The 24,815-nt window shown below is 45.3% G+C and overlaps 2 protein-coding genes and 2 long non-coding RNA genes across 4 annotated transcripts in view; 2 read left to right on the top strand and 2 right to left on the bottom strand.

The window, feature by feature from the left end:
* The window catches only part of LOC140280011 (NLR family CARD domain-containing protein 3-like), an 82,991-nt gene that overhangs the window by 37,120 nt on the left and 21,056 nt on the right, over positions 1-24,815 (top strand). The gene's annotated exons all lie outside the window — the stretch shown is intronic.
* On the bottom strand, positions 202-4,127 carry LOC140280244 (NLR family CARD domain-containing protein 3-like). The gene is made up of 5 exons (XM_072375547.1): positions 2,257-4,127; positions 1,851-2,024; positions 1,536-1,709; positions 887-933; positions 202-767 (listed from the first exon to the last, which is right to left on the bottom strand). Exons 1-5 carry the CDS (start codon positions 4,125-4,127, stop codon positions 202-204), a joined length of 2,832 nt encoding a protein of 943 aa, XP_072231648.1.
* On the bottom strand, positions 4,349-24,652 carry LOC140280022 (uncharacterized). The gene is made up of 3 exons (XR_011909381.1): positions 24,563-24,652; positions 4,575-4,653; positions 4,349-4,412 (listed from the first exon to the last, which is right to left on the bottom strand). It is a non-coding gene; the product is annotated as an uncharacterized lncRNA (long non-coding RNA).
* Positions 22,027-23,743, top strand: LOC140280024 (uncharacterized). The gene is made up of 5 exons (XR_011909382.1): positions 22,027-22,551; positions 22,688-22,779; positions 22,863-22,954; positions 23,039-23,369; positions 23,456-23,743. It is a non-coding gene; the product is annotated as an uncharacterized lncRNA (long non-coding RNA).

A 24,815-nucleotide genomic window follows, 5' to 3' on the forward strand; every position in this document is an offset into this window, starting at 1 on the left:
TATAACTGCACATCATCAGGATGAACCCTGGCTGCTCAGCAAACTTCTGCTCATTGCAGCAGAACCAGTGAAGATCTGTCAGCAGGTTGGAAATTCATCTCGGCTGATTGTAGCTCAGTGATTCCTCTCTGATGTCACAGTTTGTACAGACTGAACTATCTGTTCAACAGTGATTCTCTGACAGGAGGAAACTATTTATGCTCAACACAGAGAAACTGAGGAACCAGATGAACAGAACCAGACTGTAAACCCAGGATGCAGAGGTTCTTCAGTGAATGTGGTGTTGAAGGTGTGGAGGTGGATCAGTGTGTCAGAAGAGACTCTGTAGAAGGACAGAGTGCCAGCAGGACGGTCCACATACACTGCTGCTCTGTTAGAGACAGAGAAGGAGGAAGAGGAGGAGGAGGAGGAGGAGGAGGAGGAGGAGATAGATGTTTCTCTGTTATTGTGCCAGATAGAGTAACCAGAACGATCAGAGCAGAACAGACACCAGGACTGATCATTGCATCCAAACACACAGACTCTGTCTCCTCTCCTGCTGATTCCTCTGTAACTCACTGCTATATCAACCTCTCCTCTCCACTCGACCTCCCAGTAACAGCGACCAGTCAGAACATTTCTACACAGCAGCTGAGACCAGCCATCAAATCTGTCTGGATGATCAGGATATGACTGATCCTCCTCCACATATGTCACCTTCCTGTTGTTGTCAGATAGTTTCAGTCCTCTGTTCACTGTGTTTGTGTCGATGGTGAGTCGACAGGAATCTGATGGAGAGAACAAACACAATCCAGCTGCAGTTATTGATCTGTTCATTTTGATCAGTGAGTGATGTGACAGTGTGAAGTTGGCTGGATGTCATGAATCAGATGAAGAACACACTTACACTTCCTCAGACCTGGTGTCAGCCATCGTTCTCCAGCAGGCTCCACCCTGAAAGGAGGAGGAGGGTCAGAGCAGCACCGTCTCTTTCAGCATGCATACATGGACATTACATGGCTCTCCCACACACATTGTTCTACACTGAGGAAGATGCTGACTGCTCATGAGTCCTTCACACAGCCACACTTGAAAAACACAGAAATATCCCTTTAACTGGATGAATAAAGTCTCTGAATCTGCTGAACATGTTTCCTTACAGGCTGTGCATTAACCAGCAGATGATTGCTGGTATGTATGTTTTCTTTGTGGCCCATTTATCTCAGAAATGACCTGATAAACCTCCATCATTCTGACAGATCCACGCTGTTTTAAGGGGACACCGGCTAATGCTGGCAGACATTTCCTCCTCCTCCTGACAGAGGTTTGCTCCTCCCTCGCTGCTCGTCATCACTTCTAACCAGCTCATGAGGCGGTGAAAGGAAAAGGAGTGGACTGTGTCTGAAGCTATGGAAATAAGTGATGAAAGTACGTGGACAGTATGGGATGTTTCAGAAGTTTCATCTCCACTTCGGATCAGACTTAAATTACACTGAAAACATCTGTACGCACGGTCTGAAGAACATTGTGTGATGCTGCAGCAGACCTCTCCATACCTGAGAGTGTCCAGCCTCCACTGTGGATCCTCCAGTCCAGCTGATAGCTGCTTCACTCCTGAGTCTCCTGGATGGTTGTAGCTCAGGTCCAGCTCTCTCAGATGGGAGGGGTTGGAGGTCAGAGCTGAGATCAGAGAAGCACAGCCTTCCTCTGTGATCAGACAGCCCGACAGGCTGCAGAAAACAACACAAATGGCAGATTATGAGAGAAAAGACACCGACAGTAGACACCATCCTGAACAGGTCAGCTGTTCATCCATGACTGTAAAGCAGAATTAAAATGATCAGCAGTTGAACAGCTGAATTAATCCTGACCTGAGAGCTTCCAGGTTACACTTTGGACTCTGCAGTCCAACAGACAGCTCCTTCACCCCTGAATCCTGCAGGTTGTTGTTACTCAGGTCCAGTTCTGTCAGACTGGAGGACTGGGAGCTGAGAGCTGAGGACAGAGCTGCACAGCTTCTCTCTGAGAGGTTACAGCCATTCAGCCTGGGGAGGGAATAATGAGATAAATCTGTGACTTTCTCTCTGATAAACTGCAGGAGTATATTCATACACATTCCTCAAAATCTAAATATGCAAGTAAATAAATAATGAATTATAAAATAATTAAAAGTTAAATTCTTAAATTAAAATTCTCAGTTAATGAGAAATAACTGTTATTTTTTCTCCTTTTAACAAGTAAGCAGCGTATTTAAAACATATTTATCTCTGTACTTACACAGCTTTGTTGGAGGCTTTGACCACTGGCAGCAGCCTCAGAAGAGCCTCCTCTGAAGCAGAGTATTTCTTCAGGTCAAACACATCCAGATGTTTTCCTGATGACAGTAAGATGAAGACCAGAGCTGACCACTGAGCAGGAGACAGTTTATCTGTGGAGAGACGTCCTGAACTCAGGGCCTGTTGGATCTCCTCCACCAGAGAACGATCATTCAGTTCATTCAGACAGTGGAACAGATTGATGCTTCTCTCTACAGAGAGATTCTCACTGATCTTCTCCTTGATGTAATAAACTGTTTCCTGATTGGTCTGTGAGCTACTTCTTGTCTGTGTCAGCAGGCCTCGTAGGAGCCTCTGATTGGTCTGCAGGGAAAGACCCAGGAGGAAGCGGAGGAACAGGTCCAGGTGTCCATTTGGACTCTGTAAGGCCTTGTCCACAGAACTCTGATGGAGATATTTTAGATTAGGTTTGTTAAATATTTTTAACCACACAGAGGTTGTTTGTTGTTCTTCCATCAGGTTGACTCCAGACTTGATGAAGGTCAGATGGACATGAAGAGCAGCCAGAAACTCCTGAACACTCAGATGAACGAAGCAGAACACCTTCTCCTGGTACAGCCGTCTCTCCTCTTTAAAGATCTGTGTGAACACTCCTGAGTACACTGAAGCTGCTGAGATATCGATGCCACACTCTGTCAGGTCTGATTCATAGAAGATCAGGTTTCCTTTCTGCAGCTGCTCAAAAGCCAGTTTTCCCAGAGACTCAATCACCTTCCTGCTCTCTGGACTCCAGTGTGGATCTGTCTCAGCTCCTCCATCATACTTGACCTTCTTCACTTTGGCCTGAACCACCAGGAAGTGGATGTACATCTCAGTCAGGGTCTTGGGCAGCTCTCCTCCCTCTCTGGTTTCCAACACATCCTCCAGAACTGTAGCAGTGATCCAGCAGAAGACTGGGATGTGGCACATAATGTGGAGGCTTCGTGATGTCTGGATGTGGGAGATGATGCTGCTGGCCTGCTCCTCATCTATGAATCTCTTCCTGAAGTACTCCTCCTTCTGTGGGTCAGTGAACCCCCTGACCTCTGTCACCATGCCAACACAGCCAGGAGGGATCTGATTGGCTGCTGCAGGCCGTGTGGTTATCCAGAGGCGAGCAGAGGGAAGCAGGTTCCCCCTGATGAGGTTTGTCAGCAGCACATCCACTGAGGTGGACTCTGTAGTATCAGTCAGGGGCTCCTTGCTGTGGAAGTCCAGAGGAAGTCGACACTCATCCAGACCGTCAAAGATGAACACAACCTGGAACTGTTCAAAGCTGCAGATTCCTGCTTCTTTGGTTTCAGTAAAGAAGTGATGAACAAGTTCCACCAAGCTGAACTTTTTCTCTTTCAGCACATTCAGCTCTCTGAAAGTGAATGGAAACATGAGCTGGATGTCCTGGTTGGCTTTGCCTTCAGCCCAGTCCAGAGTGAACTTCTGTGTTAAGACTGTTTTCCCAATGCCAGCCACTCCCTTTGTCATCACTGCTCTGATTGGTTCATCTCTTCCAGGTGGGAGTTTAAAGATGTCTTCTTGTCTGATGGATGTTTCTGCTCTGTCTGCTTTCCTGGATGCTTCTTCAATCTGTCTGACCTCATGTTCATCATTGACCTCTCCAGTCCCTCCCTCTGTGATGTAGAGCTCTGTGTAGATCTGATTCAGAAGGGTTGGGTTTCCTGCTTTAGGAATCCCCTCAAACACACACTGGAACTTCTTCTTCAGAGCAGATTTAACTTTACGTACACAAACTGCAGCAAGAAGTTCTGAATGAAGACAAGAAATAACATCAGTAAACAAACATTTCCACTCTGTAAAGAATGAGTATTTGAACATGTGTTGTTCTGTGAGCTGAGACATCAGTAAATGTGTCATTTATCCAGCAGGTTACATCTTTAGAGAAATCCTCTTACTGCTCTGCAGACGCTCAGCCAGCTCCTCCTGCTTCATTCTCCTCAGGAAGTGAACTGTGATCTTCACTAATGCCTCTCTGCTCCACCTCTGCTCTTCATCCTCACCCTCCCTCTGACTCTCTAAGCATTCTGGGTAATCTGGACCCAGAACCTTCTGGATCTTCTTCAGCTCCTCCTTCACAAAAGTGAGCATGTTGTCCTCCAGCAGCTGGAACAGAATACTATATGAATGAGCCAATCAGACTGAAATCATGGAGCCAAACATCAGATCCATGTTGGACACACTGACAATCCGCTGGTCTACAAAGTGCAGCCTGGAGATGACTGTGAACACAATAGATGGAAAAGTAGTTGTTGTACATGTACAGACCATAAATATGGAGTCCAGCTGTGTCTGATGCTGCTGGGCAGACTGACCACTGGGAACCTCTGAGCTCTGCTGATCCACTCTGTGGAGGAATGATGAAGAATGAGCTCACATTGTGTCTGTCCACACAGAGACACAAGGTAAAGGTCCATGAAGGGATGTGTGGATGTGAACAGTGAATGCAGCCATAAAGCAGCTGATTAACTCTGAAGCAGCACATCAGCAGCATCTGTGTTCCAGAAGATAAGAGCTCAGTGTGTCTCTAACAGTGGGAGGAAGCTGATGTCAGATGAAGCAGTTTGAGGAGGAAGGGACACAGAACTGTGTGAACAGACAGAAGATTTGTGTGTTTGTGAGGAGTCGAGCTGATGTGTTGGTTGGATTGTATCTGCAGTTTCTGAAATACAACAAGAGCTTCAATCTGGAATCAGTTCATTGGTTTCCAGATTTATTGAACAGAAACAAGTCCAAAGAAATGATTTTCAGAGTCTTCACTGACCAACTTCTTTGTATTTAGAAAACAGAAGCAAATGTAGAATCTGATGCAGCATCACTCAGTAAAAGTTGTTCTAGAGTCAAAGAAAGACAGAAAGTTTATAGAATCTACAGTAACAGCGTTCTGGAAGCTTCTCCAACCAGCAGGTTACCTGCTGACAGGCGAGGGTGTCAGGATTGGGTATAAAAGCAGCTTCCACCAAAGGTTCAGTCTCTCCAACAAGGATGGGTCGTGGCTCACCACTTTGTGCCAAACTCCATCAGAGAATCATCAATAAGTTCAGGAAATATTTCTCAGAGTCAGATTGTAAAGAACTTTGGTCTTTCAGCATCTACAGAGCAGGATATTGTGAACAGATTCAGGGAGTCTGGAGAAATCTCAGTGTGGAAAGGCCAAGGACAGAAACCACTGTTGGATGAGCTCAGAGCCCTCAGGCAGCACTGCATGAGAAACTGTCAGGCCACCATGATCAATACAGCCACATGGGCTCAGGAGTTTATTGGTATTATTATTGTCATGTTTTTGGGTTTCAAACTTTCTTCTTTGTGAAAACCTCTGTTCAGACATTTTACCATCCATCCATCCATCATCTACTGCTTATCCGGGGGTCAGGTCGCGGGGGCAGCAGCTTTAGCAGAGAAACCCAGACGTCCCTGTCCCCGGCCACTTCCTCCAACTCTTCCGGGGGGCCCCCGAGGCGTTCCCAGGCCAGCCGAGAGACATAGTCTCTCCAATGTGTCCTGGGTCTTCCCCGGTGTCTCCTCCCAGTGGGACGTGCCCGGAACACCTCACCAGGGAGGCGTCCAGGGGGCATCCTAACCAGATGCCACCTCATCTGACTCCTCTCAATGCGGAGGAGCAGCGGTTCTACTCCGAGCCCCTCCCGGATGACTATCTCTAAGGGAGAGCCCAGACACCCTGCAGAGTAAACCCATTTCGGCTGCTTGTATTCACGATCTTGTTCTTTCGGTCACTACCCACAACTCGTGACCATAGGTGAGGATGGGAACGTAGATTGACCAGTAAATAGAGAGCTTCGCCTTCTGGCTCAGCTCCTTCTTCACAACGACGGGTCGGTGCAGAGCCCGCAACACTGCAGACGCCGCACCGATCCGCCCGTCAATCTCACGTTCCATTCGTCCCTCACTGTGAATGAGACCCCGAGATACTTGAACTCCTCCACTTGGGGAAGGATCTCATTCCCGACCTGGAGAGAGCATTCCACCCTTTTCCGGCTGAGAACCATAGTCTCGGACTTGGAGGTGCTGAATCTCACCCCAGCCTCTTCACACTCGGCTGCAAACCGCTCCAGTGAGAGCTGAACGTCATAGCCCGATGACGCTAACAGAACCGCATCATCCGCAAAAAGCAGAGACCCGATTCTGAGGTCGCCAAATCAGACACCCTCAACGCCCTGGCTGCGCCTAGAAATTCTGTCCATAAAAGTTAGGAACAGAAACGGCGACAAAGGGCAGCCCTGGCGGAGTCCAACCTTCACCGGAAACGTATCCGACTTACTGCTGGCAATGCGGACCAAACTTTGACACCGGTCATACAGAAACAGAACGGACCCTATCAAGGGGTCACTCCATATTCCCGACGCCCCCCCCACAGAACTTCCCGAGGGACACGGTCGAACGCTTTCTCCAAGTCCCCCAAACACATCGAACTCCCATGCACCCTCCAGGATCCTGCCGAGGGTATAGAGCTGGTCCACTGTTCCACGGCCAGGATGAAAACCACACTGCATCTCCTGAATCCGAGATTCGACTATCCGACGGATCCTCCTCTCCAGTACCCCCGAATAGACCTTACCAGGGAGGCTGAGGAGTGTGATACCCCTGTAGTAGGAACACACACTCCGGCCCCCCTTTTTAAAGAGGGGGACCACCACCCGATCTGCCAGTCCAGAGGCACTGTCCCCAATGTCCACGCGATGCTGCAGAGGCGTGTCAGCCAAGACAGTCCTGCAACATCCAGAGCCCTGAGAAACTCAGGACGGACCTCATCCACCCCTGGGGCCCGCCGAACCCCAGAAATGGGAGGGTCCGTGTCCGAGCTCTCCGACTCTGCCTCCTCCGAGCGTGTGTCGGTAGAATTGAGGAGGTCCTCCCCCCACCGACTCACAACTTCCCTAGTTGAGGTCAGCAAAGCTCCGTCCCCACCATACACAGTATTAAGAGAGTTAAAGCTCCTCTTGACGGGGGATTCTGACAAACGTTCCCAGCAGCTCCTCACAATACGTTTGGGCCTTCCAGGTCTGATCGGCATCCTCCCCCACCAGCGGAGCCAATTCACCACCAGGTGGTGATCAGTTGACAGCTCCGCCCCTCTCTTCACCTGAGTGTCCAGGACATACGGCCGCAAGTCCGACGATACAACCACAAAGTCGATCATCAAACTGCGGCCAAGGGTGTCCTGGTGCCAAGTGCACATATGGACACCCTAATGCCTGAACATGGTGTTCGTTATGGACAGTCCATGACTGGCACAGAAGTCCAACAACATAACACCACTCTGATTCAGATCGGGGGGGCCGTTCCTCCCAATCACACCCGTCCAGGTCTCACTGTCATCGCCAATGTGAGCATTGAGGGACATTTACCATCAAAGTTATTATTGATCCATGTGACTTTGTTCATGTTAGACTGTTTGTAAAGCAGCTGACATTGTTCAGAACATTTATTTTAGAAACAGCTCCTATATAATAAATATCATTATTAATATTTTACTCACTGAAAGAGACCTGTTTTAACATCCATACTTTCCACTCTGACAGTTTCACATGTGAACATGAAATGATGTGAATAAGAGCTCACATTAAACACAAGTTGGAATAAGAACTGTTCAGACTGACTCTGGTACATTTTACAGTGTTACACCATTTACACTCAGCTCACCTCAGAGACTGTGAACGTTGGTCTGATTTAAAGTCAATAACACGACCTGTTGACCTGTCGCTCTTCATGGACACACAGCTGGGTTCAGGTTCAGGTTCAGGTCTCTGAAAGCTTCTGATAGGAAAAAAAACACTTGTTTAATTTAAATTGACATGTTCAGTAAAATTCAGTTTGGATTAAAAAGTAAAAATGTGACAGTTTTGGTTTTAAGATATTAAGCTGTGAGATTAAATTTTAATAAATTAAAAAAAAGTTAACATTACTGACTTAATGCACCAGATTACTCAGATCAATCACTGATATATCAATAAAATTAAGTTTTAAATAAATCAACTGAAAACTTAACTTTGTTTTAATAAAGAGCAGAAAGACTAAAGTAAACATCACTTTACACACATGATGCAGCTGATTAATCTCATCAGAGACATCAAGAACTGATCCAAGTCTGAAATAATTCATCTGAAAACTGGTTATTGTCAGAAGTGGTGGTGGAGCGGGAGGTTGAGGACCTAAAAGTTACCAGGAAGGAGGCGAGGGCTGGCAAAAAGGTTGACTGAAACAACTCAATTTAAAGTGCTGCCAAGGCAGGAGCTAAAAACTGCAAATAAACTAAAAGAGAACCAAAGAGGGACGAAGCGGCTGATCACAAGAAAAATACAGAGGAAGGAATTACACAGGTGAGCAGAAACAACCTGCATACAAGGACCTGGCACTGACTGACAAAACCTGGAGAATATACACTGACACTGGGGAGGACTGCAGGTTCCTGGTGTTCACCTCAACGATGAACTGGACCGGACCACCACCACTGATGCAGGTCAGCTCTGTCAGCAACAGACTGCTGCTTCCAAAGTGCAGCAGTGAACGCTGCCGCAGATCTTTCAGCCCATCAGGATCCTCAACAACCAACTATTAGTCTCTGTGCTGTACAAAATGTGCAATCTGTGCATTACTAGGACTAAAAGGTGTGAAATATGTTCAGTTTATTCCCTTATTTTCTTTTATAATATAGCCCATACTGAATATTTTACTCTTTTTTTAGATCATCTTCCAAATATGTGATTTTATTATGGGTGCCCAATGCCAAAGGCAGGGCACACATATTACTATTGCTCATACTTATTATTCTCCCGCTTCCGTCACGTTTTTTCGGCGCGCTACTCGTCCCACAGCGAAGGTCCGACTAAAATAAAAAACACATGGCTGCGTGCGCGCCGATCTGGAGAGGTGTGCTTGTATTTTTCTCTCATTACTCGAGCGGAATAGCGGATAAATGGGAAAAAGCGGGCAAATTGTCAATGGGAAAATGAATGGAGAAGGCCTTAACGAGCCCCAAACTGCCTCCCCTTGGAGGCCTCTGAACTCAGCCTTTCAAGGTCACACACACATCATTCAAAGTTTGTGTGTGACAGGAAAGACTCAGCTTTAACTGTGGTAAAGGGCTTGTTAATAGCTTATACGGCTTTGACACAACGGCAGTTTACGTTTTAGGTGTCCAGAGGAGGTCGTGTCATGTCAGTTACACTGTAACTGTCACTCTAAAAATCTTTAAAAAACAATTTCTCGAACAAATTCCTCTCACGTCCAAAATATCTGCCTGATCTGGATAAATTATACATCAAAACGTAGGTATTTTAGTTGTCTTTCACCCAATGTGACTGTCATTGAGCTTGGCCTCACAGATTTCTCACAAATCCCCTCTGAGCAAAGAGAGGGAACATTAAATCCCATTATAAAACGGGCGAGCCCTGAAATCAGACGGAAAAATAATTTTAAAACTGCCATAATAAAGGAGCCACGGGGGGTAGAAGAATAAAAATGACACCGATGGCTTCCCCCGTCCCTTCTGGCGCTCACGGTGAAAGAATTATTCGGAAACGACTTCTACTTTTCGAACAGCGAGCGTTTTGTTCCAGATTTCTGCCTCAATATGAAAACCCCATGATTTTAAGGGGACAAAGTGAGGTGCAGATTTGGCAGTTGGCAGTTGGCAGTTGGCAGGCACAGCTGTTGCCCATAGCAACTAATGCTGACCACACCCAAGATGGCTGCCCTGTTCTATAGCTGATGAGGGCAGAGCAAAGATGGCTGATGAGGGCAGAGTAAACATAGCAGCAGGAGGGCAGGAGCAGGAGGGCAGCATTAGGGCAGCAGGAGGGCAGCATTAGGGCTGGAGCAGGGCAGGAGGGCAGGAGCAGGTGGGCAGGAGGAGGGCAGCATTAGGGCTGGAGCAGGGCAGGAGGAGGGCAGCATTAGGGCAGCATTAGGGCAGGAGCAAGGCAGGAGGGCAGCATTAGGGCAGCAGGAGGGCAGGAGCAGGGCAGCATTAGGGCAGGAGCAGGGCAGGAGGGCAGCATTAGGGCAGCAGGAGGGCAGCATTAGGGCAGGAGCAAGGCAGGAGGGCAGCATTAGGGCAGCAGGAGGGCAGGAGCAGGGCAGGAGGGCAGCATTATGGCAGCAGGAGGGCAGCATTAGGGCAGCATTAGGGCAGCATTAGGGAAGCAGGAGGGCAGCATTAGGGCAGGAGCAGAGCAGAGCAGGGCAGGAGGGCAGCATTAGGGCAGGAGCAGAGCAGGGCAGGAGGGCAGCAGCAGGGCATCAGCAGGGCAGCCAACATGGTTAAACAGCTTCATGCCAGCTGCTCATGAGACAAATGCGCGCGATAGCGCGCACTCACTCATAAATTTCCATTATTCAGAACAGATTAACAGGTTCATGCCAGCTCCTGATGAGACAAATGCACGCGATAGCGCGCACTAACTCATGTTTTCCATTAATCTGAACAGATTAACAGGTTCATGCCAGCTCCTGATGAGACAAATGCACGCGATAGCGCGCACTAACTCATGTTTTCCATTATTCAGAACAGATTAACAGGTTCATGCCAGCTCCTGATGAGACAAATGCACGCGATAGCGCGCACTAACTCATGTTTTCCATTATTCAGAACAGATTAACAGGTTCATAACAGCCCCTGATTAGACAAATGTGCGCGATAGCGCGCACTAACTCATAAATTTCCATTATTCAGAACAGATTAACAGGTTCATGCCAGCCCCTGATGAGACAAATGCGCGCAACAGCGCGCACTAACTCATAAATTTCCATTATTCAGAACAGATTAACAGGTTCATGCAAGCCCCTGATGAGACAAATGCGCGCGACAGCGCGCACTAACTCATAAATTTCCATTATTCAGAACAGATTAACAGGTTCATGCCAGCTCCTGATGAGACAAATGCACGCGATAGCGCGCACTAACTCATGTTTTCCATTATTCAGAACAGATTAACAGGTTCATGCCAGCTCCTAATGAGACAAATAGACGCGATAGCGCGCACTAACTCATGTTTTCCATTATTCAGAACAGATTAACAGGTTCATGCCAGCCCCTGATTAGACAAATGTGCGTGATAGCGCGCACTAACTCATAAATTTCCATTAATCTGAACAGATTAACAGGTTCATGGCAGCTGCTGACGAGACAAATGCGCGTGATAGCGCGCACTAACTCATAAATTTCTATTAATCTGAGCAGATTAACAGGTTCATGGCAGCTGCTGACGAGACAAATGCGCGTGATAGCGCGCACTAACTCATAAATTTCTATTAATCTGAACAGATTAACAGGTTCATGCCAGCCCCTGACGACACAAATGCGCGCGATAGCGCGCATTCACTCATATGTTTTCAATTATTCTGAACAGATTAACAGGTTCATGCCAGCCCCTGATGAGACAAATGCGCGCGATAGCGCGCACTAACTCATATGATTCCATTATTCAGAACAGATAAACAGGTTCATGCCAGCCCCTGATGAGACAAATGAGTGCGATAGCGCGCACTAACTCATATGTTTCCATTATTCAGAACAGATTAACAGGTTCATGCCAGCCCCTGATTAGACAAATGTGCGCGATAGCGCGCACTCACTCATGTTTTCCATTAATCTGAACAGATTAACAGGTTCATGCCAGCCCCTGATGAGACAAAAGCGTGCGATAGCGCGCACTAACTCATATGTTTCCATTATTCAGAACAGATTAACAGGTTCATGCCAGCCCCTGATTAGACAAATGTGCGCGATAGCGCGCACTAACTCATGTTTTCCATTAATCTGAACAGATTAACAGGTTCATGCCAGCCCCTGATTAGACAAATGTGCGCGCTATCGCGCGCATTGACTCATTAATTTCCATTATTCAGAACAGATTAACAGGTTCATGCCAGGTCCTGACAAGACAAATGCGCGTGATAGCGCGCACTAACTAATAAATTTCTATTAATCTGAACAGATTAACAGGTTCATGGCAGCTGCTGACGAGACAAATGCACGCGATAGCGCGCACTAACTCATGTTTTCCATTATTCAGAACAGATTAACAGGTTCATGCCAGCTCCTGATGAGACAAATGCACGCGATAGCGCGCACTAACTCATGTTTTCCATTATTCAGAACAGATTAAATGGTTCATGCCAGCCCCTGATTAGACAAATGTGCGCGATAGCGCGCACTAACTCATAAATTTCCATTATTCAGAACAGATTAACAGGTTCATGCCAGCCCCTGATGAGACAAATGCGCGCGACAGCGCGCACTAACTCATAAATTTCCATTATTCAGAACAGATTAACAGGTTCATGCCAGCTCCTGATGAGACAAATGCACGCGATAGCGCGCACTAACTCATGTTTTCCATTAATCTGAACAGATCAACAGGTTCATGCCAGCTCCTGATGAGACAAATGCACGCGATAGCGCGCACTAACTCATGTTTTCCATTATTCAGAACAGATTAACAGGTTCATGCCAGCTCCTGATGAGACAAATGCACGCGATAGCGCGCACTAACTCATGTTTTCCATTATTCAGAACAGATTAACAGGTTCATGCCAGCCCCTGATGAGACAAATGTGCGCGATAGCGCGCACTCACTCATGTTTTCCATTATTCAGAACAGATTAACAGGTTCATGCCAGCCCCTGATTAGACAAATGTGCGCGATAGCGCGCACTAACTCATAAATTTCCATTATTCAGAACAGATTAACAGGTTCATGCCAGCCCCTGATGAGACAAATGCACGCAATAGCGCGCACTAACTCATGTTTTCCATTATTCAGAACAGATTAACAGGTTCATGCCAGCTCCTGATGAGACAAATGCACGCGATAGCGCGCACTAACTCATAAATTTCCATTATTCAGAACAGATTAACAGGTTCATGCCAGCCCCTGATGAGAAAAATGCGCGCGACAGCGCGCACTAACTCATAAATTTCCATTATTCAGAACAGATTAACAGGTTCATGCCAGCTCCTGATGAGACAAATGCACGCGATAGCGCGCATTCACTCATATGTTTTCAATTATTCTGAACAGATTAACAGGTTCATGCCAGCCCCTGATGAGACAAATGCGCGCGATAGCGCGCACTAACTCATATGATTCCATTATTCAGAACAGATAAACAGGTTCATGCCAGCCCCTGATTAGACAAATGTGCGCGCTATCGCGCGCATTGACTCATTAATTTCCATTATTCAGAACAGATTAACAGGTTCATGCCAGGTCCTGACAAGACAAATGCGCGTGATAGCGCGCACTAACTAATAAATTTCTATTAATCTGAACAGATTAACAGGTTCATGGCAGCTGCTGACGAGACAAATGCACGCGATAGCGCGCACTAACTCATGTTTTCCATTAATCTGATCAGATTAACAGGTTCATGCCAGCTCCTGATGAAACAAATGCACGCGATAGCGCGCACTAACTCATGTTTTCCATTATTCAGAACAGATTAACAGGTTCATGCCAGCTCCTGATGAGACAAATGCACGCGATAGCGCGCACTAACTCATGTTTTCCATTATTCAGAACAGATTAACAGGTTCATGCCAGCCCCTGATTAGACAAATGTGCGCGATAGCGCGCACTAACTCATAAATTTCCATTATTCAGAACAGATTAACAGGTTCATGCCAGCCCCTGATGAGACAAATGCGCGCGACAGCGCGCACTAACTCATAAATTTCCATTATTCAGAACAGATTAACAGGTTCATGCCAGCTCCTGATGAGACAAATGCACGCGATAGCGCGCACTAACTCATGTTTTCCATTAATCTGAACAGATTAACAGGTTCATGCCAGCTCCTGATGAGACAAATGCACGCGATAGCGCGCACTAACTCATGTTTTCCATTATTCAGAACAGATTAACAGGTTCATGCCAGCTCCTGATGAGACAAATGCACGCGATAGCGCGCACTAACTCATGTTTTCCATTAATCTGAACAGATTAACAGGTTCATGCCAGCTCCTGATGAGACAAATGCACGCGATAGCGCGCACTAACTCATGTTTTCCATTATTCAGAACAGATTAACAGGTTCATGCCAGCTCCTGATGAGACAAATGCACGCGATAGCGCGCACTAACTCATAAATTTCCATTATTCAGAACAGATTAACAGGTTCATGCCAGCCCCTGATGAGACAAATGCGCGCGACAGCGCGCACTAACTCATAAATTTCCATTATTCAGAACAGATTAACAGGTTCATGCCAGCTCCTGATGAGACAAATGCAGGCGATAGCGCGCATTCACTCATATGTTTTCAATTATTCTGAACAGATTAACAGGTTCATGCCAGCCCCTGATGAGACAAATGCGCACGATAGCGCGCACTAACTCATATGTTTCCATTATTCAGAACAGATTAACAGGTTCATGCCAACTCCTGATGAGACAAATGCACGCGATAGCGCGCACTAACTCATGTTTTCCATTATTCAGAACAGATTAACAGGTTCATGCCAGCCCCTGACAAGACAAATGCACGCGATAGCGCGCACTAACTCATGTTTTCCATTATTCAGAACAGATTAACAGGTTCATGCCAGCTCCTGATGAGACAAATGCACGCGATAGCGCGCACTAACTCATAAATTTCCATTATTCAGAACAGATTAACAGGTTCATGCCAGCCCCTGATGAGACAAATGCGCGCGACAGCGCGCACTAACTCATAAATTTCCATTATTCAGAACAGATTAACAGGTTCATGCCAGCTCCTGATGAGACAAATGCACGCGATAGCGCGCACTAACTCATGTTTTCCATTAATCTGAACAGATTAACAGGTTCATGCCAGCTCCTGATGAAACAAATGCACGCGATAGCGCGCACTAACTCATGTTTTCCATTATTCAGAACAGATTAACAGGTTCATGCCAGCTCCTGATGAGACAAATGCACGCGATAGCGCGTACTAACTCATGTTTTCCATTATTCAGAACAGATTAACAGGTTCATGCCAGCCCCTGATTAGACAAATGTGCGCGATAGCGCGCACTCACTCATGTTTTCCATTAATCTGAACAGATTAACAGGTTCATGCCAGCCCCTGATGAGACAAAAGCGTGCGATAGCGCGCACTAACTCATATGTTTCCATTATTCAGAACAGATTAACAGGTTCATGCCAGCCCCTGATTAGACAAATGTGCGCGATAGCGCGCACTAACTCATGTTTTCCATTAATCTGAACAGATTAACAGGTTCATGCCAGCCCCTGATTAGACAAATGTGCGCGCTATCGCGCGCATTGACTCATTAATTTCCATTATTCAGAACAGATTAACAGGTTCATGCCAGGTCCTGACAAGACAAATGCGCGTGATAGCGCGCACTAACTAATAAATTTCTATTAATCTGAACAGATTAACAGGTTCATGGCAGCTGCTGACGAGACAAATGCACGCGATAGCGCGCACTAACTCATGTTTTCCATTAATCTGATCAGATTAACAGGTTCATGCCAGCTCCTGATGAGACAAATGCGCGCGATAGCGCGCACTAACTCATGTTTTCCATTATTCAGAACAGATTAACAGGTTCATGCCAGCTCCTGATGAGACAAATGCACGCGATAGCGCGCACTAACTCATGTTTTCCATTATTCAGAACAGATTAACAGGTTCATGCCAGCCCCTGATTAGACAAATGTGCGCGATAGCGCGCACTAACTCATAAATTTCCATTATTCAGAACAGATTAACAGGTTCATGCCAGCCCCTGATGAGACAAATGCACGCGATAGCGCGCACTAACTCATGTTTTCCATTATTCAGAACAGATTAACAGGTTCATGCCAGCTCCTGATGAGACAAATGCACGCGATAGCGCGCACTAACTCATAAATTTCCATTATTCAGAACAGATTAACAGGTTCATGCCAGCCCCTGATGAGACAAATGCGCGCGACAGCGCGCACTAACTCATAAATTTCCATTATTCAGAACAGATTAACAGGTTCATGCCAGCTCCTGATGAGACAAATGCACGCGATAGCGCGCATTCACTCATATGTTTTCAATTATTCTGAACAGATTAACAGGTTCATGCCAGCCCCTGATGAGACAAATGCGCACGATAGCGCGCACTAACTCATATGTTTCCATTATTCAGAACAGATTAACAGGTTCATGCCAACTCCTGATGAGACAAATGCACGCGATAGCGCGCACTAACTCATGTTTTCCATTATTCAGAACAGATTAACAGGTTCATGCCAGCTCCTGATGAGACAAATGCACGCGATAGCGCGCACTAACTCATGTTTTCCATTATTCAGAACAGATTAACAGGTTCATGCCAGCTCCTGATGAGACAAAAGCGTGCGATAGCGCGCACTAACTCATATGTTTCCATTATTCAGAACAGATTAACAGGTTCATGCCAGGTCCTGACAAGACAAATGCGCGTGATAGCGCGCACTAACTAATAAATTTCTATTAATCTGAACAGATTAACAGGTTCATGGCAGCTGCTGACGAGACAAATGCACGCGATAGCGCGCACTAACTCATGTTTTCCATTAATCTGATCAGATTAACAGGTTCATGCCAGCTCCTGATGAGACAAATGCACGCGATAGCGCGCACTAACTCATTAATTTCCATTATTCAGAACAGATTAACAGGTTCATGCCAGGTCCTGACAAGACAAATGCGCGTGATAGCGCGCACTAACTAATAAATTTCTATTAATCTGAACAGATTAACAGGTTCATGGCAGCTGCTGACGAGACAAATGCACGCGATAGCGCGCACTAACTCATGTTTTCCATTAATCTGATCAGATTAACAGGTTCATGCCAGATCCTGATGAGACAAATGCACGCGATAGCGCGCACTAACTCATGTTTTCCATTATTCAGAACAGATTAACAGGTTCATGCCAGCTCCTGATGAGACAAATGCACGCGATAGCGCGCACTAACTCATGTTTTCCATTATTCAGAACAGATTAACAGGTTCATGCCAGCCCCTGATTAGACAAATGTGCGCGATAGCGCGCACTAACTCATAAATTTCCATTATTCAGAACAGATTAACAGGTTCATGCCAGCCCCTGATGAGACAAATGCGCGCGACAGCGCGCACTAACTCATAAATTTCCATTATTCAGAACAGATTAACAGGTTCATGCCAGCTCCTGATGAGACAAATGCACGCGATAGCGCGCACTAACTCATGTTTTCCATTAATCTGAACAGATTAACAGGTTCATGCCAGCTCCTGATGAGACAAATGCACGCGATAGCGCGCACTAACTCATGTTTTCCATTATTCAGAACAGATTAACAGGTTCATGCCAGCTCCTGATGAGACAAATGCACGCGATAGCGCGCACTAACTCATGTTTTCCATTAATCTGAACAGATTAACAGGTTCATGCCAGCTCCTGATGAGACAAATGCACGCGATAGCGCGCACTAACTCATGTTTTCCATTATTCAGAACAGATTAACAGGTTCATGCCAGCTCCTGATGAGACAAATGCACGCGATAGCGCGCACTAACTCATAAATTTCCATTATTCAGAACAGATTAACAGGTTCATGCCAGCCCCTGATGAGACAAATGCGCGCGACAGCGCGCACTAACTCATAAATTTCCATTATTCAGAACAGATTAACAGGTTCATGCCAGCTCCTGATGAGACAAATGCACGCGATAGCGCGCATTCACTCATATGTTTTCAATTATTCTGAACAGATTAACAGGTTCATGCCAGCCCCTGATGAGACAAATGCGCACGATAGCGCGCACTAACTCATATGTTTCCATTATTCAGAACAGATTAACAGGTTCATGCCAACTCCTGATGAGACAAATGCACGCGATAGCGCGCACTAACTCATGTTTTCCATTATTCAGAACAGATTAACAGGTTCATGCCAGCCCCTGATTAGACAAATGTGCGCGATAGCGCGCACTAACTCATAAATTTCCATAATTCAGAACAGATTAACAGGTTCATGCCAGCCCCTGATGAGACAAATGCGCGCGACAGCGCGCACTAACTCATAAATTTCCATTATTCAGAACAGATTAACAGGTTCATGCCAGCTCCTGATGAGACAAATGCACGCGATAGCGCGCACTAACTCATGTTTTCCATTATTCAGAACAGATAAACAGGTTCATGCCAGCTCCTGATGAGACAAATGCACGCGATAGCGCGCACTAACTCATGTTTTCCATTATTCAGAACAGATTAACAGGTTCATGCCAGCTCCTGATGAGACAAATGCACGCGATAGCGCGCACTAACTCATGTTTTCCATTATTCAGAACAGATTAACAGGTTCATGCCAGCTCCTGATGAGACAAATGCACGCGATAGCGCGCACTAACTCATAAATTTCCATTATTCAGAACAGATTAACAGGTTCATGCCAGCCCCTTATGAGACAAATGCGCGCGACAGCGCACACTAACTCATAAATTTCCATTATTCAGAACAGATTAACAGGTTCATGCCAGCTCCTGATGAGACAAATGCACGCGATAGCGCGCACTAACTCATGTTTTCCATTAATCTGAACAGATTAACAGGTTCATGCCAGCTCCTGATGAGACAAATGCACGCGATAGCGCGCACTAACTCATGTTTTCCATTATTCAGAACAGATTAACAGGTTCATGCCAGCTCCTGATGAGACAAATGCACGCGATAGCGCGCACTAACTCATGTTTTCCATGATTCAGGACAGATTAACAGGTTCATGCCAGCCCCTGATTAGACAAATGTGCGCGATAGCGCGCACTAACTCATAAATTTCCATTATTCAGAACAGATTAACAGGTTCATGCCAGCTCCTGATGAGACAAATGCACGCGATAGCGCGCACTAACTCATGTTTTCCATTATTCAGAACAGATTAACAGGTTCATGCCAGCTCCTAATGAGACAAATAGACGCGATAGCGCGCACTAACTCATGTTTTCCATTATTCAGAACAGATTAACAGGTTCATGCCAGGTCCTGACAAGACAAATGCGCGTGATAGCGCGCACTAACTCATAAATTTCCATTAATCTGAACAGATTAACAGGTTCATGGCAGCTGCTGACGAGACAAATGCGCGCGATAGCGCGCACTAACTCATATGTTTCCATTACTCTCAACACATCAGTTGTGATAACAGCTTCATGGCAGCCCCTGACGATACAAATGCGCGCGATAGCGCGCATTCACTCATATGTTTTCAATTATTCTGAACAGATTAACAGGTTCATGCCAGCCCCTGATGAGACAAATGTGCGCGCTATCGCGCGCATTAACTCATAAATTTCCATTATTCAGAACAGATTAACAGGTTCATGCCAGCTCCTGATGAGACAAATGCGCGCGATAGCGCGCACTAACTCATGTTTTCCATTATTCAGAACAGATTAACAGGTTCATGCCAGGTCCTGACAAGACAAATGCGCGTGATAGCGCGCACTAACTCATAAATTTCCATTAATCTGAACAGATTAACAGGTTCATGGCAGCTGCTGACGAGACAAATGCGCGCGATAGCGCGCACTAACTCATATGTTTCCATTACTCTCAACACATCAGTTGTGATAACAGCTTCATGGCAGCCCCTGACGATACAAATGCGCGCGATAGCGCGCATTCACTCATATGTTTTCAATTATTCTGAACAGATTAACAGGTTCATGCCAGCCCCTGATGAGACAAATTTGCGCGCTATCGCGCGCATTAACTCATAAATTTCCATTATTCAGAACAGATTAACAGGTTCATGCCAGGTCCTGACGAGACAAATGCGAGCGATAGCGCGCACTAACTCATAAATTTCCATTATTCAGAACAGATTAACAGGTTCATGCCAGCTCCTGATGAGACAAATGCACGCGATAGCGCGCACTAACTCATGTTTTCCATTAATCTGAACAGATTAACAGGTTCATGCTAGCCCCTGATGAGACAAATGCGCGCGATAGCGCGCACTAACTCATATGTTTCCATTATTCAGAACAGTTTAACAGGTTCATGCCAGCCCCTGATTAGACAAATGTGCGCGATAGCGCGCACTAACTCATATGTTTCCATTATTCAGAACAGATTAACAGGTTCATGCCAGCCCCTGATTAGACAAATGTGCGCGATAGCGCGCACTAACTCATATGTTTCCATTATTCAGAACAGTTTAACAGGTTCATGCCAGCCCCTGATTAGACAAATGCGCGCGATAGCGCGCACTAACTCATAAATTTCCATTATTCAGAACAGATTAACAGGTTCATGCCAGCTCCTGATGAGACAAATGCGCGCCATAGCGCGCACTAACTCATGTTTTCCATTAATCTGAACAGATTAACAGGTTCATGCCAGCCCCTGATGAGACAAATGCGCGCCATAGCGCGCACTAACTCATGTTTTCCATTAATCTGAACAGATTAACAGGTTCATGCCAGCCCCTGATGAGACAAATGCGTGCGATAGCGCGCACTAACTCATATGTTTCCATTATTCAGAACAGATTGACAGGTTCATGCCAGCCCCTGATTAGACAAATGTGCGCGCTATCGCGCGCATTAACTCATAAATTTCCATTATTCAGAACAGATTAACAGGTTCATGCCAGGTCCTGACGAGACAAATGCGAGCGATAGCGCGCACTAACTCATAAATTTCCATTATTCAGAACAGATTAACAGGTTCATGCCAGCTCCTGATGAGACAAATGCACGCGATAGCGCGCACTAACTCATGTTTTCCATTAATCTGAACAGATTAACAGGTTCATGCTAGCCCCTGATGAGACAAATGCGCGCGATAGCGCGCACTAACTCATATGTTTCCATTATTCAGAACAGTTTAACAGGTTCATGCCAGCCCCTGATTAGACAAATGTGCGCGATAGCGCGCACTAACTCATATGTTTCCATTATTCAGAACAGATTAACAGGTTCATGCCAGCCCCTGATTAGACAAATGTGCGCGATAGCGCGCACTAACTCATATGTTTCCATTATTCAGAACAGTTTAACAGGTTCATGCCAGCCCCTGATTAGACAAATGCGCGCGATAGCGCGCACTAACTCATAAATTTCCATTATTCAGAACAGATTAACAGGTTCATGCCAGCTCCTGATGAGACAAATGCGCGCCATAGCGCGCACTAACTCATGTTTTCCATTAATCTGAACAGATTAACAGGTTCATGCCAGCCCCTGATGAGACAAATGCGCGCCATAGCGCGCACTAACTCATGTTTTCCATTAATCTGAACAGATTAACAGGTTCATGCCAGCCCCTGATGAGACAAATGCGTGCGATAGCGCGCACTAACTCATATGTTTCCATTATTCAGAACAGATTGACAGGTTCATGCCAGCCCCTGATTAGACAAATGTGCGCGCTATCGCGCGCATTAACTCATAAATTTCCATTATTCAGAACAGATTAACAGGTTCATGCCAGGTCCTGACGAGACAAATGCGCGCGATAGCGCGCACTAACTCATGTTTCCATTACTTTCAACACATCAGTTGTGATAATAGGTTCATGCCAGCCGCTGACTCATAAGTTTTCCATTATTCTGAACAGATCAACTGGGCCTTATGTGTCGAAAGCAGGCAGATTTCACCAGAACAAGCCACAATCTCATATTTAAGACTGGATTTGAAGTATCTGACAACTAGCAGCTATCTCACTCTCTGTGTCTGTGTGTGGATGGGCCTTAATCGACCACATTTACATTTCCCAGCCAAATTGCTGCCTCCAGTCAGGAGTACTGCACACGTACTACAGCTATCACAGTCCAGTTTATTGTGTACTGAACAATACTGGCTGCTGATTGGCTATTTATTTATCCATTTTTATGTCTATTTATTCGTCTATATATTTGTCTATTTATTCGTCTATTTATTCGTCTATTTATTCTCAAATCATGAGCACTTTTGAATTATAATCATGGTATTTTATTTGACAGTTGGCAATTATGTTAATTATTGTACATATCTTCCAATCAGTGAAATATGAACTTTGAGGATCATGGCTTAACTAGTAGTGTGATTCTTCCTGATTGCTGTACCGTGCTGGCACGGTGATGCTTTGACAATTAGTTTATCATCCTTGACCATGTTTTTGTGAGAAGAGCATCATGAGTTTGTTCAGTCGGAGAGCTACACCACCAGTGATGAGAAGCTCAGAGAAGGCAGACAGGACAGAGACGGAGCAGCTTCAGTCAGACAGAGAAAAAGATGAAACTGAGGTAAATGTTGGAGTCAAAGGTTCAGAGTTACACCTCACACTTCACTCTGTTTAACGTGAATCCTTAACTCATAACATCACCAGATTGTTCCATTTATTCATTAGAAGTTATCATGCTTTTGTTTTTCTTCTCTCAGAGAAACCAACACAACCCCCCCCCAGAAAACACTCATGCAGCATCTTCGGTTGGAGAAGCAGGACCTCATTAGATGTAACGCTGCACTTACAGGTGAGACTTCTACATGTATGAAGACAGTTTCAGTGCTTTTCATCATGTGTGCTTGGTGCTAATTTCATGATTGTTGTATCCAGCTTTTAAAATATGAGCAACCAGATGGAAACCAGCATGAATCCAGACTACAGTCATCATGCAGATGCTGCAGAGACAGACAAAAAGGTCTAAAGTAAGTACTGACACTTCCCCTCACAGCTCACATACAGTAAGGATGTCTGTTTATGATTAATGCTGTTAATGATTGTGTGTCCAGCTTTCCATCTGAGGTCCTGCTGAACCGAACACCTGCGCTTCCACAGGAGGATTCAAACTGCATCGTGACGTGTCCAAGGAGAAGAACTATGAAAAAAGATGAGTGTTTTTATCTTTACTCAATACATTGATTGTACTTTAGATTTTTTTGTGATGAATCAAAAACAAGAAAATTTATCTACATGAAACTCAACATTTGGTTTCCTCTCTTTTTGTCTTATGAAGCAGTGAAAGACTCCCATCAGCTGCAGTGACCCAAACAACCTTCAGCAACCACAGATGTGACCGAGGACTCCGATGAAGACTGGAGTTTCTATCACCATAGGACAGAGGTAAGATTTGAATGTTGTTGGGTTTAATGTCCTCATGTCTTCCTCTTACTGTGATGGTGAATGCTTACAGATATTTCTCTACACAGGGACCCCCCCCACACACGCAGAGCAGAGCCTGGAGGGACATGAGGATCATCAATTTCTGTTTTCCAATCATATTTGTCATTGTTTCATTGTATCTACATTTATAGACTGTGACATGTTAAAGTTTATCAAAACTGACTGAATTATAATGATCTGTTGTTGCTAAATAAACACATTTAAACTGTCAGTATGTCTGAACATTACTTTCTGTCCTCCTCCTCTGGGATCTCTGCTTCAACCCCCCCAAAAGGGGACTCGGTTGGCTAAAAGACCAGTAACTGAGCAGGTGATTGGCTGTTTAAACTCTCCTCCTTAATCAGGTAAACATAATGGCTGCCACCATTTAAAGGGTAAAGTGGTTCATTGTGTGATTAAGACATTAAAAACCTTGTTTAAGCCATCTATTAAGCCAGCCGTCTCTCCCTCATGCTGCCCAAAGCAGGCAGGTTTCACCACAGCAGGCCAGGATCTCAAATGTTAAACTATGTTTGAGCTTATCTCTGTACCTTAGTTTAATACTGAAATACCTAATGCTTGACTGGCAACTAGCAGGTCTCTCAGCACAGCACAGCTCTCATCTGTGTGTGTGTGTGGACGGGCAGAAGACGGGCAGCAGCTGGGCACCCATCAAAATTTCTTCAGAAATGTTCTAGTTTTATGTTGCTCTTTTGTCTTGTCTTGTGTTTTTTCAGATATATTATTATAATAACTTGATTCACTTTTGCTGCGACCCTTTTGTCACACATCACTCCTGACTCTTTTATCCATCCTGCCTGTACTCTCTTCTTCACCTCTTTTCCACACTTCCTTGGACAGTTGCTCCCACGTACCTGAACTCCTGCACCTTTGTGATCACTGCTCCCTGCAGCCTGACTGTTCTACCTGCCTCCTTCTCATTTACTCACAGGTATTCGTTCTTACTACAGTCGGCTTTCATTCCTCTTCCTCTGAACAATCTCCTGCACTTCTATTCTTTCCACTCTGACAGTTTCACATGTGAACATGAAATGATGTGAATAAGAGCTCACATTAAACACAAGTTGGAATAAGAACTGTTCAGACTGACTCTGGTACATTTTACAGTGTTACACCATTTACACTCAGCTCACCTCAGAGACCGTGAACGTTGGTCTGATTTAAAGTCAATAAAACGATCCGTTGACCTGTCGCTCTTCATGGACACACAGCTGGGTTCAGGGTCAGGTTCATGTTGAAGTGTGCGTCTCCGATTCAACGGACTAAATAAAAATAAACGTTTGGTTTAAATTTACATGGTCAGTAAAATTCTGGATTATAAAGTAAAATGTGACAGTTTTAAGATATTTCATTGAGATTAAATAAAGTAAATAAAATCTGAAAACT

This window comes from Leuresthes tenuis, unplaced genomic scaffold, assembly GCF_036924035.1.
Source record: "Leuresthes tenuis unplaced genomic scaffold, fLeuTen1.0.hap1 SCAF_21, whole genome shotgun sequence".
Classification (NCBI taxonomy): Eukaryota; Metazoa; Chordata; class Actinopteri; order Atheriniformes; family Atherinopsidae; genus Leuresthes; species Leuresthes tenuis.

Excerpts from the sequence above, each read along its gene's own strand:
- LOC140280244 (XM_072375547.1), bottom strand. The coding sequence starts at position 4,127 with ATGTTCAAATACTCATTCTTTACAGAGTGGAAATGTTTGTTTACTGAT. Across the intron at positions 2,025-2,256 it reads AAAGCCTCCAACAAAGCTGT|GCTGAATGGCTGTAACCTCT; the intron begins GTAAGTACAGAG and ends TTCCCTCCCCAG. Across the intron at positions 934-1,535 it reads TGGAGGCTGGACACTCTCAG|GGTGGAGCCTGCTGGAGAAC; the intron begins GTATGGAGAGGT and ends TCCTCCTTTCAG.